Below are 15,526 nucleotides of genomic sequence, written 5' to 3' on the forward strand. Positions count from 1 at the left end.
CATGCGTGCTCTCTCCCTGACTTTCCCTCGTGCACACTCATTCACACGCAGTAGTTAAAATGCTCCATGCATTCCATAATTTCTTGACCCCTTGGCCTGGAGTATGACACGTGGATTAGAGTATAGATAGTCTTTTTTTATGTACATAATAATCTGTGTTTCTGGTCAATAATCAGGTGCCGAGACTCTATCTGTATGACTCGTGATGTTTTTGGTCCAAACTGTTGATCAAGTTATCGTTTACAACATGAACATGTATATCAACGTTCCTACTTTTTGCATTAGGCCTTCTATCATTTTGGCTCATTGTATGATGCTTAAATTGCACAGCAGTTTGCCTGCAGCAGAAATGGCGTGCTATTTCAAACGAAATGAAATGCATGTTTAAAGATCCCATGGCATGCTCATTTATGAATACTTTTATATATCTGTTAGTGGGCCCCTAATACAGTACTTGAAGACGTTCAAGTACTGTATTGGTTTACAGCCCCTACGAGCCAGTCCCACAATGAGCTTTCCACAACCGTGTCTTTTTTTTAGAGGCGGGTCATGGTGGAGGGTGGGGGTGTGGCCCTGAGCAAATTGCGGCCACGGTACCTTGCGCTCATTTATACAGTGGATGTATCGCAATGGCAAGGCGCACACAGCTTTCGGCCGTGTTCTGTAAATATTCTAGAACACTCCGGGTGCTCCAGCGGGAGTCCTGGAGCTCTATATCTAAATAATATCATATTATACATCAGGGTAGCCGCGGGGTCTTAAAAGTCTAAAAAATGTCTTACATTTCATGTTCCTAAATTAAGGCCTTAAAAAGTCTTAAATTGCGTTACCCAAGTCTTAATTTTTTAAAGATGGTCTTAAATTTCCTACTAGGATATGTTTCGTAGTCAACCGGACTAACACAAGGGGAAAATAGGGGGCGTTTTGCGTATCGGGGTTTTGCGTAACGTCAGAGAACGTCTCATTTAGAGAACGACTCAGAGTATGCGCGAACAATACTTTGGGTTTTCGCGCCGGCAATCTCAACAAACATAATCAGTCGAGAGGAGACGCCACATCATGGGGAAGCAGGGCTCTCAAGTCTCACGCATTCGGCGTGAGACACGCAATTCGACCCATGCACACGCTCACACGCCACACTTCGTATTTCTCACGCAGAGAAATTACCAGGATAGCGCCCACCAACTTGCGCCACTATTTAACAGTGGAACAGGTAGGAATCAAATGGGTTCCCCTTACGAAGGGTGACCAGACGTCCTCTTTTGCCCAGACATGCCCTCTTTTTGAGACACTTATAAAAATAAATGTGTCCGGGCGGAATTTCAAAATCGTCCGTGATTTTATTAAAGCCTCATACATGTTCACATTAAATTTGCGTTGCGTTCCTCTGGGTCGGTCACAAACTACTTAAGCTACGCCCTCCCCACCTCAGTTCTGTTCGCTTTGCATTGCTGGAAGTGAGTAGGGGGAGTGGTTAAGTAGAGCCTTCAGATTGGACGGTTTGACTTTAGAGTTACCGTCATGTTTTGTATATTTTTTTTGTTGCCATTATTGTTTTATAGGGACAAACATTAACAAATTTCTCCTACAGTGGATTGATAAAGTTCTATCTATTGAACAGAAAGAAACACTTGGTCATACTTTACACACTTTACCACAGCATTGGCCTACTGAATGTCACAGATATATTTTAAGCATTGGACTGAATGCCACATAAATATATAATTATGTTTTTGCACGTTTGCAACGTTTAAAAGTTCAGGGAAAAGTATAGCCTCTACTGGTGTTGCTTAGGCCAATATCCTTTTGAGGCAGTGTTGTTTCCGAATATTAGTGTTAAGGGCCAATAATGCTTACTATCATACATTAGTCACCATGTCTGTGGACGGGTTAGGGTTAGGGTTCGGGCTGGCTCCATACATTACGAAGGAGTTAGTAAAAGAGGTCAACGAGGCAAGTGGTGGATTCATTGAAATGGTTGAGGAAATTTGAATGCTGAGAAACTACAGCAATTTGAAAAGAGTTTGTTTGTTTATATTTTATATTGTGTGTTGAAAGTTTGATATTTAAACCAAAAATACAGCTACACTTTCACACCATCACTTTGTGTATTGTTTTTTTAATCTTTTATTATCATTTCTGGGTACATAGTCTTAAGAGACATCAGGCCTCTAGACTTTGAGTTAAGCCCTCAGTTTGGCTCTTTGATTGGTGAGTGCACACTTATCCTTTGGCACATTCATTAATGTATTGACATGAATGTTTCATATGTTCCAAAAAAACGTGAATAACATATGCACGACCGCGTTTTACGACTGCTTAATGGGTGCGATGTAGGTCTTAATTTTCATTGAAGTGGTCTTAAAAAAGTCTAAAAAAAGTCTTAAATTTGGGTTGATCAAACCTGGGGAAACCCTGTACATAGATATCTATATCATTTAATTATCACAGGCAAAAGCTGTGTGCGCCTCCAGACGATATTATGAATCTCAAACGTCTCTGGTTTTCCCACATCAATCTGAAGTAGACTGAACCACGACATGGAGGAGAAAGGGATTGTTGACCGCGATTGTCTCACCAACGCGAGCAGTGGGCAGCGGGGCTCCGGCGGGAGACAATCGCGGGCAACAATCCCTTTCTCCTCCATGTCGCGGTTAATTTACTTCAGGGAGTCAAAGCCAAAGTTCCTTTCCCCCAATTCCTTCTCAACCATGGCTGAGATTACCCCCACTACGAGTCTCGTTGTGGAAATACCAGAGACGTCAGAGAACCTGACGTGTTATGCGCCATAACACCAACAGCAGAATGGTTATCCAAATAGCAAAGAAGTGTACAACACTTGCGTTACAGTGTGTATTCACACACACACACACACATGTGGCGCATGCACAGTCATAGCTCATTGGCGGGCCAAATTCTCTGGGCGGGCAAGGCATAGAAAGGGTAGGTATCTTGGCCTTATGACGATGACATATGGGGCCAAATTCGAAATCTGAGCATCTGTGCTTTAATTTTCCAAGGCGGAGCAGGATACCTAGTGCTTGTTTTACACCTAACGTCATTTCTAGCCACTGGGGGACCGTAGGCAGGCTAGGGGATCTCATATTATAGTTAGAAAAAACCTCCTAAAGTGAAGTTTTCATCTCATGGGACCTTTTTAATAATATTTTAATTTCAGCACACCAGTCATCTCCATTATCAAAAAAGTCTATAATTTTCTATTTGGAGGCTTTATTTCCTTATGGTTGTAGCACTTCTGAGCAGCTCTCTCTGTGTCTCAATGCAGTGTGTATCAGCCCTGGTTCAGCCTCTCGGAGTTTGTGCAGAATACCTCAACTCCAGCCTGGTCCAGGTACGTTTCTTTGGCTTTATTCAACCTTGAATACAGCTCCCAGTTGGTTCCAATAACTTTCCATGTTTGGATGGGCAAAGTGGAACGGGAAGGATATGTACAACACAATGCTTTCTTTTCCCATAACACATTCCAGAGTCCCAAATGTAAATCAGTACCATGCTGAACCTGCAATCACTGGTGCTGTAGTTTGTTTGTTGAACCAAACCAGACATTATTTTTCTGTTGGCTATTTGATACAAGTTTACCTGTTCTCCCACGCAAATATACAAGTATAATGAAATGTGTTTCTTGCAGCCCATGCTTGATCCGGTCATCCACAAGATGATAACCTATGTACAGAACTTGGAGGAGAAAGACCTGAAAGACAAGGTAGAATAACTATTCATATAGAGGCACTAGGGTTGCCGCGGTGTGGACATTTTCACACCGAGTAATACACTCGTGTCAACACCGGTATTACCGAGTATAAACAGTATAAACTTTGAAACTAGGTGAACCGCCATCTTCTCCGTCAACTCTCCTCTCACACTCGGTGACAGCGTCTGGCAGCACGCCATTTCTCGGTGACAGCGTCTTATAACGTTCTATATATAATAATAATATAATTTTATATATAATATCACGGCCAAAAGCTCTGTGCGCCTCCGGATGGCCGTAGCGCGGGGAGCTCTCGTAGGGATTGGGCTTCGCAGGGTTTGTTTACCGGCGTTGCTATGGTTACGGTCTTGTAAGGAAGCGCGCCAATTCCCTACCGCACAGAGCAGAACTGTGGCCTATTCTACACATAATTTTCTTAATTATAATTATATTATTAATTTGTAAGAAAAAAAAAAACGGTGTTGCCAATGTGCAACACCGGTAATACCGTATAACGTGGCAACCCTAACAGGCACTCTAAATCGACTTGAGCCTTGAATGAAGTGAAACCATAGGGGACAAAATAGAAGGGGAAAGAAAACAATTAAATAATCTAATATGAATCTATGAGTGGCTGTCACCTCCCTCCCCAGCGTCTGGTGAGCATCCCCGACCTGCTGTCAGCCATCAAGTTGCTGTGTATGAGGTTCCAGAGGGAGCTGGTCACGGTGGTGGACGACCTGCGCCTGGACACCCTGCTCCGGATGCTCAAGACCCCCCACTTCTCCACCAAGATGAACTCCCTCAAGGAGGTAACCAACATAAACTATACGCGTTGCCATGTGCTGGATATACAGGGGCTTGTACATGATGGGAAATGTTGTTGTTGATCCTCCGCCATATTGAGGACTTGATTTAGAACTTAAATCCTAAAACAATGTAAATATACTAGGGGTGTGACGAGATCTCGTGCCACGAGATCTCGCGAGATTAAACTCGACGATATTACCCGTTGCGTTAAAAATCTGTCTCGCGAGATTTCTGAGCTATCCAAACTTCTATTTGTGGCCTGTAGGGGCAGTAATGCGGCTTTGATACGTCTAGCCTGCCAGAACCTTACGTAGGAGAAGGAAAAGAAGAAGAGGAGGAGAAGGAGGGGAAGCAGGGGAAGCAGCCATAGGCAGCCAGAATGACGTCGGAAAATACCCGTATTACCGTCGAAGATGCCCCCGCCACTTTTAAATTATTTGTTTGGCAGCATTTTGGGTACCCGGCGGAAATTATGAATGGCAGTAGAGTGACTGATAAGACACGGACAATACCTAGTTGTCAGTGACATACTTGGTCAGAATCTGTTTGCACTATTTGCACTCTGTATTGATGGAGTAGAACTTTGATTTGGTTTTGCACATAATATTGTTTGCACTTGAAAAAAAAGAGAATTATTTAATTTAATTTAAGAGTTATAATAAAACATTTCAAAATGCATGTGCAACTCGGTTAAATAAAAGTCTGTTGGTCCAGTCATATATTTTGTCATTGTAGTTTTCTTAAAATCTCGTCTCGTCTCGATCTCGTGAACCGAATATCGTGTCTCGTCTCGTCTCGTGAGCTGAGTGTATCGTCACACCCCTAAAATATACTGATACATAGATTAATGAAAACATTGTTTTGACACATCATGCTTGAGAAACGCTGTGGCAGTTAATAACGCAACCATGTCTTCCCATGAGGACATTTCAATGCATTTCACAATGAATTATTGAACAAAACCCCAAAAAACCTACGACTCAGTGTTGAGTGGAGCTTAACAAATGGCGGTATGCTCCGTCTTTTATCTGTAGTAAAGAAGAGACCCCTAGGGGAGAAAGAAGGGAACTCTGTTCTTTAGTCTGCTGACCAGTAGGAGGACATGGAGTATCTCTCTTCTTTATTCTGCTGACCAATAGGAGGACATGGAATATGAGGCTTTGAAACTGTATTACTTCCCTCCTTTGATGTAAGGATTTAGCGTTCGTGGGGGGCTCTTTGAAATTGTTTGGGACTCACCCGGTTATAGACGAAACTGGTGTATGCAGAATTCAAGTAACTTTTGTTTGCTATGTAAGAAATAAAATGGAATTATTATGGCAATTTGAATTATATTAACCAACAGGTTATATACGCTGCTGTAGGCAAGCTCCACAAGCTGTAAAGAGAGCGCAGACAATTCTTTTTAATTATACATCCAAAAAAGAAACTTGCTCCCTGCCTAAGTTTCTCTGCTATTCTGAAGTTTTGCATTTAAGTACCTGTGTCAGAGCTTAGCTATATGTGTTTGACAGGCAAGATGAATTCCCTGAACCAATCAGAGAAGAGGTGGCCTGATGGTCAGAAATTGGCGGGAACGGTCTATATGCTCGATTGGATCATACAGCAGAGTAAACTAAAGATGGATGGATGGATGGATGGATGGATAAGCTGTAACGCATCATTTACAAGTTTAACATTTAGAAACACTAAATTCTCTTGAATGGATTTAGAGGTGGTAGTTTTGTCATGTTCAAATGTTAATACTGTGCGAATCAGAGAGACTGGGTCTCTCCGTCTCCACAATGGCCGACCACTATTAGAAGCTTTGAAGCTGAAATATATCGGTAACCCTACAGTTGTATCGCCTTAGCCTATATTAACAGTAACAGGCTAACAGCATCTCATATTTTATGTCAAGTTGAATGCAGATGATGCAAGATGTCCTCACAGTGTGATAAGTGAATTTGTTTGTAGAGGAGGTCGGTCATTTAGCAGGCACCTTGCCTAGCTGACAGCTGTTGGAGATCCTTTTAGGTCCCTCTCGTTTGATTGCTCATTACCTGCACTTTGATGGCCTATCCCATTCTAAGCAATGTCATGGTTAAAATTGCTAAAATATAGCATGGCTACAGAGTTTGTGCACTGATCTTTGTGTATTTTGATTTCTCTCTACCAGGTGACAAAGCTTATTGAGGAGAGCACAGTGTCTAAAACTGTTAAAAATGCAATTGACACAGACAAACTGCTGGATTGGCTCGTGGAGAACTCTGTTCTGTCAATAGCACTGGAGGGTAAGGGCTGCTCAAACAAACAAGCGTTTATCCAAGCACTTGGCTCTAATCCTTTTTAAACTTCCATTTTGAATTCCCGGTTTGTTGCTTACCTCCCTTGGAAAATGCAATGAGAAGGTATTTATGCATCAGAAAATAACATTGGCAGCTTCCCTTAAAAGGTGTTGTCTCTATGTACCGTTTCAGGTAACATAGACCAGGCGCAGTACTGTGAAAGAATAAAGGGAATTATCGAACTCCTGGGCAGTAAACTCTCTATGGATGAACTTTCAAAGATCTGGAGAATCCAAGTAAGTAGCCCATTGCACACCAACCCTCACTAATAATATGTGACCACCATGTAGGTATAATTATCACATTGTGCTTTCAATAAAAAGACTGCAGGTAAGTGTGTGTGTGTGTGTTAAGCATACTGGCCATTAGACGGTCAGTTCAAAGTAGGGAGTGAAGTGATGGAAGAGCTCAAATGTGTTGACAGTATTAAATGTGCCTGTACATATTTGATGGTCCGCTGTGTATTTGATCTCTGGCTGATCTGATTGAACGATTCCAGGCCGGCCAGTCTTCAACGGTGATTGAGAACATCCACACCATCATCGCCGCTGCTGCTGTCAAGTTTAACTTCGATCAGCTCAGCCACCTCTTTGTTCTCATACAGAAGGTCTGTGCTCCATGCCGCAACTGCCATTTCACCGTTGGTCCATTTGGAGATATGATGAGTGGTTTTATTAATTGATTTTGTGTCTCAGAGTTGGGAGGTGGAGAGCGATCGCGTCAGACAAAAGCTGCTCAGTCTGATCGGACGGATCGGCCGAGAAGCTCGCTCTGAGGCTACAACAGGAAAGGTACGTCCCTCAAATTGGGGTGTGCGTGTGCATGCGCGCGCCAGGTTGGAACACAATGTATACTTGGTTACTCCATTTAATGAAGTTAGCCAATTTGCTTTGAAGTTAGCTATTGGTGCTTGTAAAGTTCAACTGTATGTGTGTGTTTGGAGGTGTTGGAAGTTCTGTGGGAGCTGGCCCACCTCCCCACCCTGCCCACCAGTCTGGTTCAGCAGGCGTCTGAGGAGCACCTGGGGATCCTGAGCGACGCTTACGCTGTCAAGGAGACCATCAAGCGGAGTTACATCATCAAGTGCATTGAGGACATTAAGAAGGTGTGACACACACACACACACAGACACAGACTTCTAAAAAAAGAATCTTGAGTTGTTTACTTATTTGAGAATCAAAAATAAATGGACTTTACCCGGTTTAGCTTGGTCACCATAGTTATTAAAGCTCATGATTTTTAATAACTGTTGTAAATCATAAGAAGGGATGCTTTGATCCGCCAACTCTTTCAAGAACCATGTGAAACAAAAGTGCTTTATGAAGTTGCTATCCTAATTTGGGACTTTTATTGGAAAAATATATAATAAGTGCGCTTCAGCCCCAAAACTAACCCTATCCCGATTTTGAAGGGGAACTGACAGACCATTCAGTCACAATCAAGCCCCGCGCTCTCCTCTAGTCCTGGCCATCTAATGTATGGTTGAGCTTTGTTAAGCTGAACAAGCAATTTACGCAAAAATATGCTGACCCAAGGTATTGGCATAAGGGAGGACGAGTGTACCGTGTTTAACACTTTCAAGCCTGCTAACAAAGAATAGCACCTCCTCTGTCGGGAGATAGCAGTAAAGCTATCTAACTTGGTGCTAAACAAACCATAGTCTTACCGATATAACATAATTCATTGAGTCATGCAGACCAAACACAAACAAAAAATATATATTTTCCTTAGTGTCAGGTTATCGGTTATAGCGGGAGTTGTATCTCTTCTCTTCTGAAGGCACACATGCAGATTTCTCTCAATAAAAACACCTGAATTTGATAGACCAAACCAGAATACTGTTATCTCAAGTCTCATATTTTATGTATTTTTTAGAACGCTCAAAACATTTACTTATTTATATTATAAGGTAGGATTGGAATGGAAAATGTATTTGTAATTTTCACATTGACTTATATGAAAGTGAAATTTAATAGGAACGATAACGTGGGAACCAAAACCGTAAAATGATGATCAAACGATGCCCATCCCTAATCTGAAGTGTCGTTCCAGCTTAACACATCAATGTTTGAAACCTCTTCAAGGCATTTTAATTTGTGACCTCTGCTTGTGTGGTGGATGTTGGAATGTGAACCTGACTAATTCAACACATGCTTTAACGTTCATTCACAGAAACACAGTAGAAGAATCTTCTGTCCGCACTGCTATTCCCTTCCTTCCTCCCTCCCTCTCGAACACATATTCGTAAACTCCCTTGTGTGCATCCTGTTAACTGAATGTTCATAGGGCCAGACGTGATGTTCTCATGCACCAAGCTCAAACAAGGTTTACTTTCCTAGCTTCAGATTCAGGAGGAGAGTAAAGGCAGCGAGTCGCAAAGTTCATTTCTTACTGGTTCTTGGGGCAAGCGGAAAGCTAACACATCAGTCAAAGTAAGAAAAGCCCCCCTTTTAATAATAATATTAATAATAATTATACACATACTGAGCTGCCTTTAAACAATCCAATCAGCTCTTCCAATCTCACTGCTTCACCATTGCCAACCAATCGTGGAGAAATGCCTGATCACAAAAGGGATGTCATTGGGCACAGGGTGATTGTATTTATTCATTAGTATTTCACGTGTGTGTGTGTGTGTGTGTGTGTGTGTGTGTGTGTGTGTGTGTGTGTGTGTGTGTGTGTGTGTGTGTGTGTGTGTGTGTGTGTGTGTGTGTGTGTGTGTGTGTGTGTGTGTGTGTGTGTGTGTGATTTAATCTCAAACTCTTTAAACTAATCGGGTCACTGGCTTTCGACTGCACTGGGTGGTTGATCTTGGTTTTGGTTGAGGGTGTTCAATAATTTAGCTTCCGCTGAGTTCCTTGGGAAGGTCTACGGAGGCCCATCAGGACTGTAGATGTCCAGGGTTTGGCAAAGGTTTGTTTTTGTAATAGAAACGTAAACATGGCAACCGAAGACTATATCCGAACTTCACTGTGTTGTGACAACTTAAAGACTTATTTTAAGTTTTGCCAAACCCTTCCCATTTATGTCTGATTATGCCCTTTTCCATGTGTGTGCTTTCTAACTTATTCTGTACAAAGGCAGCCACAGGCTTTAGTCCATGTGTTGACATGAGTGTGCGTGTGTCAGGCTTCTCAACAGAGCAGTCCTCAGGCAGTTTGGGTTGTCCCTGCTCTTCGGCAGCTCCACGAGATTACACGCTCCTTCATCAAGCAGACCTATCAGAAGCAGGACAAGGTAACACACTCCCCCTTGCTCTATGTGGCTGTGTTTGGATTTGGCTTACTTGTTCCACCATGCAGTATTCCTTGCATAGTGTATCGCAGTGTGTTCAACCTGTTTTACGAGTACCAATGGGGCTTCTGCAGGTGGTACCTGGGATTTTGTTCTTGATATAGACGCATTTTTTAATATTTGTGAAAACTGTATTGATGATTGTGGCCGAGATGTGTTAAATGAACTGCGTACTAGGGCCCGACCGATTTAATCGGCCGATTATAGCCTTTTTGAAAATAATCGGCATCGGCCAAAAAGACGCCGATTACAACCGATTATTATTTTTTTTATATAAATGTTATTGCGATTAGTATCCTGCAGATTGCGCTCCTACTCGCCTTGCTAACTAACAACTTAAGCTGGAGTAAAAAAGAGGAGTTTGAATTTTACCGTACAACATGAAAGCACGCTCGCTCAGGCAGCTGCGCGCTCACCTCACCAATGTACACAAGGCACGTTGTTTGAGCATGTTGTGCCTGTTTTTCTTCAGGTCCCAGGCCATGTTAATTTGTTATACTGTAGACTCTAACGGTGAGACCATACTGCTCAGCACGCACGTGTTAGTCACTGCTCACGAGCGCAGCACATTGGGAGTTAGTTATTTATTTTACATTTTACATTACACTAATTTTTGACTGTAAATGTATTCTAAAACACTCAAAGATTCTGCATTCAATTCACATATTCGTCAAAAGTGTTTAAAGTATATTTAAGGTATCAAAAACTACGTTTTATATGTTTTTTATTTATTTATTTTTTTGTTTTTTTTTAATCGGCCGATTAAATCGTAATCGTAATTTTTCTCTGAAAATAATCGGCATCGGCACTCAAAAATCAATATCGGTCGGGCCCTACTGCGTACACAACTGAAAAAGCCGCAGCACAACTGCCAATGCTGCAACACAACTGCCAGCCCAACACCACAACAAATGAAGAAACCACAACTTTATGGAAATGAGCCTGACGGGATGTTGACTATGAAACAAGCTAACTATTATTGTAAACCCATACATTATAGAATGTGGAAAGGGATGAAATAAATAATCTACGTTCTATCTAATCTTGTTGGTTGAATCAAAAAAATGGGTTTACATTTTAATCTGGAATACTGCTTCTCAAACGGGCAAGATGTGTTCCAGATGTGTAAGCAATGAAAGACCGACAGCAATAATAGTCAGCCCGTTCCATGGTCTCTGTCCTTTGATGCTCACTAATTTATAACTTGCTTGTGACTCTTGGCCACTGTAATAATCGTCTTTTTTTGAGTAATTCAAAACTATGGTCGCTTCGTGCATCTCATCAAATGCTTTCCATTGTAATGTTTTCACTTGATTTGTGTTTTCTTGTACACACTGGGAGCTTGAGCAGACTTTTTTTTTTTCCACTGTTTCCCACCGTCTTTCTTGTTTGTAATTCTTTCATATAAATTCATATAAAGATCGTCATATAAGATCGTGACCCACTGGTATAAAGTTCATTATTCAGGTAATAAGTAAGATAATAATAATGTTCTAGAAATCCATCGGCAGGTTGTGTATTGATTGAATAAATAAGTGCTTCTCCTCCTCCCCCTCCTTCACAGAGTATCATCCAGGACCTGAAGAAGAACTTTGAGATCGTCAAGCTGATCACAGGCTCCCTGGTGTGCTGCCACCGGCTGGCCGTCACTGCTGCCGGGAACAACGGCCTGTCCAGCAGCACCCTGGTGGACGGACGCTACACCTATCAGGAGGTCCGTCTCTCACACACACACACGCACGCACGCACGCGCCTGCGACATTAGTGAAGAGCTGCGTCAGGATGCAGACACGTTTCAGATTTTTGCAGAGCCGCCTGCATTTAATCATATTAACGTGTACAAGTGGCCAATATAGCATTTCCATCGACAAATATGCAAGGACGAGCATATCCTGAAACGGAAATGCAGGAAGAGTTTGCTCCATTGAAGATATGTTGAAAAATCTATGTATCCATGTAATAAGTAATACATTTACATTTTAATAATTAGGTTTCAAAATTATTAATATGTGCTGCTGGAAAGAAGTTGCTGAATCATTGCCAAATTATATTAGTGTTGGTCTTGCCAGATTTGTTCATTTTATTATTGTGTCTGGCTGTTGGAAAGTAAACACAATAGAAGCACCCTGCTCGGCCAACTGATAACTTGCTGTGAAATATCGCAGAGAAGGACGATGCGTTGCTAAGCTGTGGAAGGAGAGGTCCTCCTCGCATTCGTAAAAGTTATTGACCTGCGACAGGGGTGTCTACGGTCTCTGAGTAGCGACACGGATCTTCGCATGCATGATGGAGAAGTGTGATTTGGGCATGAATCAACGCTGCAATTAATTACAAACATGAACAAGCTTTGAAAAGGAAACACACAGCTATCTGGATGGGGTAATGATAAATTCTGTTGATAATGTGTGTGTGATGATCTTCTTCTGTGTTTTAGTACCTGGACGGCCACTTGCGTTTCCTGGCCTTCTTCCTTCAGGAGGCCAGCCTCTACCTGGTGTGGAACCGGGCCAAGGAGATCTGGGAGTGCCTGGTGTCCGGCCCTGATGTCTGTGAGCAGGACAGAGAGGTATACATGCTATGGGCGAGCATCAAACAGTCTTAGCGTTGTTCTACCTTTTTTAAAAGGGGTTGTATGTTCGATATGAGAGTTGTGAAGAGAGATAGAACAGAAAAGTTGAGATTCTGAAAAAAAACGTCCCCTCCTTCTGTGCTCCCTCACTGCATACTCATCTCTGTCAATGAAAAGTGTTGCATTCATGCACCTGTTACTGACCGAGATTGATTTCCCGATATGAGCCGGGAGTGGTCTCAAACGTATATTGGCTCACAGACATAACCTGACACATAGAGAGAGAGAGAGAGAGAGAGAGAATGTACAGTACTTGCACTGTATTGCTCAGATCCTCTTTGAACAAGGTCTTTGTCTCCAAGCCACCCCAAATACCTAGAATGTATTCGGTGCTTGAACTGCAGTTTCATGGTAATTGTTTACAATATGTCATGCATTGTAGTGATGTATATATAAATGGCTCCACAGATGTGTTTTGAGTGGTTCACCAAAGGCCAGCATGACCTGGAGAGTGATGTCCAGCAGCAGCTATTTAAGGAGAAGATCCTAAAACTGGAGCCCTATGAGATCACCATGAATGGTGAGGTTCACCCTGTAGACTAGGGCTGTAACGATATGTGTATCGAAACCGATATCGCGACACTCAAAGCCACGAACCTGTCTCGAGGTGGCAGAAGCGCGACACGCCCTTTCTAACTCCCATTATCCTTCCAGTTCAGATCCAGCAACATGATATGAGCTGTTAGTGCCAGGGTTTCCGTTGTCCGGTAATGGAACAATTAAATGTCAGACAAAATTGTATCTCTCCGGTCAAATTGTCAGATTAAAACTTGCTAATAATCGGTCTAAATAATAGTCTGCTGACACCGCTCCTCTTATCAATGCCGAAAGTCTGCGACGAGATGCCCTCGCTGTGATGACAGCGCTCCGTGGCTATGGAGGATTGCATTTCTCCACAGCTTGCGAAGTCCTCATGCGATATGAACGACATTTATCCAGATCGGGCCAAGCGCGCAAAAATAGCCTGTGTGATCCCTGTCTCTAGTGTTTTGTGTGCTTTGACCGGCAGTTGGTCTGCTTATAGGTCGGAATGAAGCGGCTACCGATTATTGACAGGCTGGGTACTTTATTCTACCGGACTTGTTTGTTTCTTCACCAGACACACACACGCTACCGCTTGCTCTCCTCGCTCGTCCACTCACTCGCTGACGTCACTCACACACACAGACATTCACACTGCTGTTCTCGCGCACACACAGACGCTACTCGTAACACTATGCCTCGTTATTGCGAATCAGACGTTCATGTTTTTTAGGCTATTAAACATGTTGCATTCTATACGGCCTGATTATGTCATTATTTAAGCTACATAGCCTAATAAGAAGCGATAATAGGCTATTTGACCGAAAACGAATCCTATGCAGGTCACTTTGACCAGCACCGTTTTCTCTAGCGGGCACACTGGTTAGTGGTTAGTGCTACCAAACTATTCAAATTACTATTATTTATTTGACATTAATATTTTCAAATACGTAAGCCTAAACCATAAATCTAGTTGAGGGTTTTTGCCTACCTGTAAGCATCCTCCAACTGCAATCTTTGGTTATTTATTTTATTCATTTTGCTACACTTTAATTGTATTCTTTCTGTTCAAATCTGTTCAGTGTTACAAATGATTTGTTATTAAATATTACAAAAAGTTAATTGTTATATAAGTGTTTATATAAAATGCTTTTTAAATCGTGGGATGTATCGAACCGTGGGTCAAAATTCCTGATACAAACCGAATCGTGAGTTGGTGTATCGTTACAGCCCTACTGTAGACACACACCCCACGGGGCTATGTCGTTAATTAACGTGAATAGGTCGCAAAAATACAAATTGAGTGTACATTGCATTTCAGCATTTCCACATTGTATGTGTAAAAAGACACGACAGAGACAGACATAGTTGAGCATGTCTTTCTAGGTAATTGTTTATTTTTGCATCCCTTGTTTTTCTAGGATTCAATCTCTTCAAAACCTTTTTTGAGAACGTCAACCTGTGTGACCATCGCCTGAAGCGCCAGGGAACGCAACTGGTCAGTTGTGTTTTAACATTCATTTTACTGCTTGATTTAATTTTTATTGATTTGGTTTTCATGGACTTAACAGAATACTTTTGAATAAATTATCTGAAACAAATAATGATTCTGTAGCTGACACATATTACTTAACTAAGACATTGCTTGAAAACTTTATATATTTTTGTTACAATGCATTGCATATAATATTTTTTAATAAATGGTTATGTCTGTTATTGATAATAATGAAGTTGTATAACACTAATGTTGAACCACAATATGATGAATAATGAGGACTACTCAATGACAATGCTCTTGGTCAATATGTGAATCCAGTGTGTGGAGCGACTGGATCTGGTCGGGATGGATTTTATCTGGCGAATCGCCATGGAGACTCCAGATGAAGAGATCGCCAACGAGGCTATCCAGCTCATAATTACATACAGCTACACCAACCTTAACCCCAAAATGAAGAAGGTCAGTGTTATTCATCTGTGGCGTTGGGCGCGGGGGGGGGGGGGGGGATTGGAATTGTGTGTCCAGCCTTCTATCTGTGGTTCTTAACTCGTGGACTTGCTTAACGTGGGCTTGACACAGGTTTTCTAAATGTATTTTCTCATTTTCTGTCCCATAGGACTCTGTGTCTTTGCACAAGAAGTTCATCGCTGATTGTTACAAACGGCTCGAGGTAGGACATTGTACCCAAGCTCTTAAAGGTTGGCCTGATAGAGATATCATCGAGTGTTTATATT

General features: G+C 42.0%; 1 protein-coding gene across 5 annotated transcripts in view; it reads left to right on the forward strand.

Annotated features, from left to right (window-relative positions):
- usp24 (ubiquitin specific peptidase 24) overlaps nucleotides 1–15,526 on the forward strand; it is a 75,901-nt gene that overhangs the window by 17,781 nt on the left and 42,594 nt on the right. For 4 of the 5 annotated variants that reach the window (XM_060066784.1, XM_060066786.1, XM_060066785.1 and 1 more), the window contains exons 8-23: nucleotides 3,287–3,352; nucleotides 3,650–3,724; nucleotides 4,366–4,524; nucleotides 6,681–6,795; nucleotides 6,982–7,085; nucleotides 7,349–7,456; nucleotides 7,545–7,640; nucleotides 7,793–7,954; nucleotides 9,189–9,281; nucleotides 9,979–10,086; nucleotides 11,708–11,857; nucleotides 12,578–12,709; nucleotides 13,181–13,292; nucleotides 14,716–14,792; nucleotides 15,111–15,251; nucleotides 15,409–15,462. In XM_060066784.1, coding sequence (XP_059922767.1) covers nucleotides 3,287–3,352; nucleotides 3,650–3,724; nucleotides 4,366–4,524; nucleotides 6,681–6,795; nucleotides 6,982–7,085; nucleotides 7,349–7,456; nucleotides 7,545–7,640; nucleotides 7,793–7,954; nucleotides 9,189–9,281; nucleotides 9,979–10,086; nucleotides 11,708–11,857; nucleotides 12,578–12,709; nucleotides 13,181–13,292; nucleotides 14,716–14,792; nucleotides 15,111–15,251; nucleotides 15,409–15,462 — 1,752 coding nt within the window. The remainder of the gene's footprint in view (nucleotides 1–3,286; nucleotides 3,353–3,649; nucleotides 3,725–4,365; nucleotides 4,525–6,680; nucleotides 6,796–6,981; nucleotides 7,086–7,348; nucleotides 7,457–7,544; nucleotides 7,641–7,792; nucleotides 7,955–9,188; nucleotides 9,282–9,978; nucleotides 10,087–11,707; nucleotides 11,858–12,577; nucleotides 12,710–13,180; nucleotides 13,293–14,715; nucleotides 14,793–15,110; nucleotides 15,252–15,408; nucleotides 15,463–15,526) is intronic. The other variant, XM_060066788.1, reaches the window with a different exon arrangement.

This window comes from Gadus macrocephalus, chromosome 12, assembly GCF_031168955.1.
Source record: "Gadus macrocephalus chromosome 12, ASM3116895v1".
In the NCBI taxonomy this organism is placed as follows: domain Eukaryota; kingdom Metazoa; phylum Chordata; class Actinopteri; order Gadiformes; family Gadidae; genus Gadus; species Gadus macrocephalus.